This window comes from Arachis ipaensis, chromosome B06 (genome assembly GCF_000816755.2).
Source record: "Arachis ipaensis cultivar K30076 chromosome B06, Araip1.1, whole genome shotgun sequence".
Lineage (NCBI taxonomy): Eukaryota > Viridiplantae > Streptophyta > Magnoliopsida > Fabales > Fabaceae > Arachis > Arachis ipaensis.
The window spans coordinates 78,701,990-78,705,038 of record NC_029790.2 but is presented as its reverse complement, the minus strand read 5'-3'; the positions used below and the strand labels follow the sequence as shown (position 1 = coordinate 78,705,038).

General features: G+C 31.4%; 1 protein-coding gene across 1 annotated transcript; it reads left to right on the top strand.

Annotated features, from left to right (window-relative positions):
- LOC107646954 (protein PIN-LIKES 3-like) lies at positions 569 to 2,593 on the top strand. Its single transcript, XM_016351095.1, has 9 exons — positions 569 to 592; positions 659 to 738; positions 833 to 916; positions 1,048 to 1,144; positions 1,213 to 1,263; positions 1,367 to 1,453; positions 1,726 to 1,797; positions 2,283 to 2,375; positions 2,522 to 2,593. Exons 1-9 carry the CDS (start codon positions 569 to 571, stop codon positions 2,591 to 2,593), a joined length of 660 nt encoding a protein of 219 aa, XP_016206581.1.

Sequence of the window (3,049 nt, the reverse complement as noted above, 5' to 3'; positions counted from 1 at the left end):
TTGTTTTCTTTCTTTTTTTTTTTTTTTTTTTTTTGCAAGAGTTGGTGTTTCTGTACATTGAGAAAGTTGAAGCAAGCTTAAATGTGAAAAATATTAGTCATTATACTTCTAAGGAGGAGGTCTTCCGCTATATATTGGCACTTCATTCTTACTAGGAACTATCCATGTAGTGAGATGTCATGTGAGATGTCTTTCTATACATTTGATATTTCATATCAAATTTCAAAAACTAAAGGGCCATGCAGTGAATAAAATAAGCAAATTAAGCTTTTCCAAAAATAAAGGGCTACACATTGGGTCATCTTTCTAGGCTAGAGCTTCTTTGTGGGGCTTGAATGTCACCGACTTCATTCCATATAGTGCTATTTTCCATCACTTCGCCAATTTTATTATATCTAGCTAATTAGATTTTATTAATTTCTTGGACTATATATTTGTTCATCCAGATTATTCGTCCTCTGATCTCCTAACTAAAAGCAATTGTTTCTTTATGTCATTCACATTCTTATGTATTGTAATTAATTAGTTAATTAATTAATTAATTAATTAATTAATTAAGTGGACGTGTATGCACTTTGAACTTTTGAAGCGTGTACCCTTTTTCACCTATGCAGAGGATAACTAATGGTTGTGAATTGTGTTTATTATTTGGTAACAGCTTGTGCATTATGTGTTCAATCCTGCACTGGTTGAAGGAAATTTGGCAGATACTATAACATTTGAGAATTTTGTTACACTGTGAGTAGTAGTTATGTTTATGTTGCTTTAATTTTATTTCTTCTGGTTCATGTGTTCTAACTTTGTTTCTTTTGTTAAATGTGGTTTATGCCAGTGAACATTCTCATTACATTTATAATAGAGTCAATTTTGGGATGGATCCTAGTCAAAATCACAAGGGCTCCCAAAAACCTAGAAGGTTTGATAATTGGTGTCTGTTTTGCAGGCATAGTAATTACTCACCCTCTAAATTCTCTTAATTTGTATACTAATAAGTATTAATACTAATGGATCTGAGAAATCTTAAATTTTTCATTAATGTTTGAACAGGAAACTTAGAAACTTGCCTATAATCATTATCCCAGCTATATGCAAAGATAAAGGTAGCCCTTTTGGAGATCCTGATGTCTACTACACATATGGGATGGCATATTCTTCATTATCTATATGCAAAGATAAAGGTAGCTCTTATTTTGTTTTGATTATAATCTCTAGATTGGATCAGTTTATATATGGAGTTATGTTTATAACATAATGAGGGTTTCGGCAAGTAAATTCCACAGAGAAAGTACTGCAAGCATTCATTCCATTCATTCTATCCATGCTTATATTTATAGGGATCGGGTGATGCCATATGTGTGGTTTATAGGGATCGTTGGCTACTCGTGTTATCAAATATTACAACAAGTTGAACCAAAAGATGCCACTTATATATGTGAAGCTATACACATACCAGGTATTTTTTGTTGCCCTTAATATGTTCAGCCATTGCCTTGTTGGTGTTGTGACAATTTGTGTGATATGCTGCAGATCTTTAGGGCATTATCTTATATTCATCGTTGTATTGGAGTTTGCCATTGTGATATCAATCCTCAAAATCTATTGGCAGGCCTTTTATATATGTTTGAATACATCTGCTATCTCTTTATTTTTTTTAATTTTTAAATCTTTTTCTTCTCATGTTTCAATATTAATGGTCTAAACATCGAAAATGAATATGATTTACAGCTAGATACTCTGACTAGTGATATTTCTAATATGAATGATGTTTTGCTTGCCAAGCCTGCTGGCTTAAAGAAAGTAAGTAGCACATATCCTTGTGCTATTGTTTTTTTTTTAATCTCATGAGAAAATATGATTTACCACTACCTACTGGAAAAGAAAATTTTTAATATTTTAGCTCCTGAAATAGTGAAGTTGTATGTTAATAGTTGGTCACAAAAAATAACTAAGCACACAAAAAAGTTAAGTCTAAAATTTTTTTAAGCACTCCTATGTCTCAACCTTGGCAGTGAACACTTTATCATTATTATTTTGTTAGTTTTTGGTGAAAGAAAACTTAATTATATGCCTTTTTATCGATTAGATATCCATGTAGTGAGATTTGACATGGGTTATCATACACCAGAAAAGATTACCAAGTAAGTGCCATTATACTTTTCCACCCTTTTAATTGAGAAGCATATTTTTCATTTTCAATGAAGTTTTTTAGTTTTTAATTCTTCATCAAGTTGAAATTATTGATAGAAACTTTGGTTCTTATGGATCAGATATGATTGGAGAAGAGATATGTTGGGTCTCGCCACACCTCGGAATGGTTCAATACTGCAGGCAGAAGTGTTAAGACAAGACTCATTGCTAGTGTCATTATTTCACAGGTAATCATTTCTGTTGGATCAAACACTCACATTAGGCCGAAAACTATGAATTTAAAATTCTTTGAAGTTTGCACAGATTGATGAATCTGTAGTTTAATTTTCTTTTCCACATATGTTTTGTTAATTGCTATGAATTGGTGGTGTAGTGGACATGGACTGCTACAATCTTGCAAAGCTCAAATGTTGCTTGGGAATATGGGGTCAGTAATCCTTTTTGATATGCTAGTGGAGCAATAATCCAGGCATGAATCTTATATTACATTAAATATCTCCTCTGCATGCTGCTGTTTTTTTATTTTCTTCTTTTTCAAATTTCAGTCTTCCTAAATTTTGGAATTTAGAAAGTGAAGTAAGCCTGAGATTTGATATGATGCATTGAACATAAACATGTATTATTGTTTAGAGTAATGAATATAGATTAAAAGAAAGGCTCCTCATTGTAACAGAAATTCCTAAATATTCTTGTTCTAGCTTCAACAGCTATTACAACAGCTAGTGTAAGTATTAGGACTGCATTGTTAGTTTGTCATTATTTCTGGATGATAATAATATGGCTAGAAGTCAAGATCTATTTGTATTGTTTGCAAATACATTTATCTAGTTATTTTCATTGTCTAAGAGTTTGGACATAAGTCTGTATTTTATTATATTTTTTTAATATTTTGTAGTTGTAA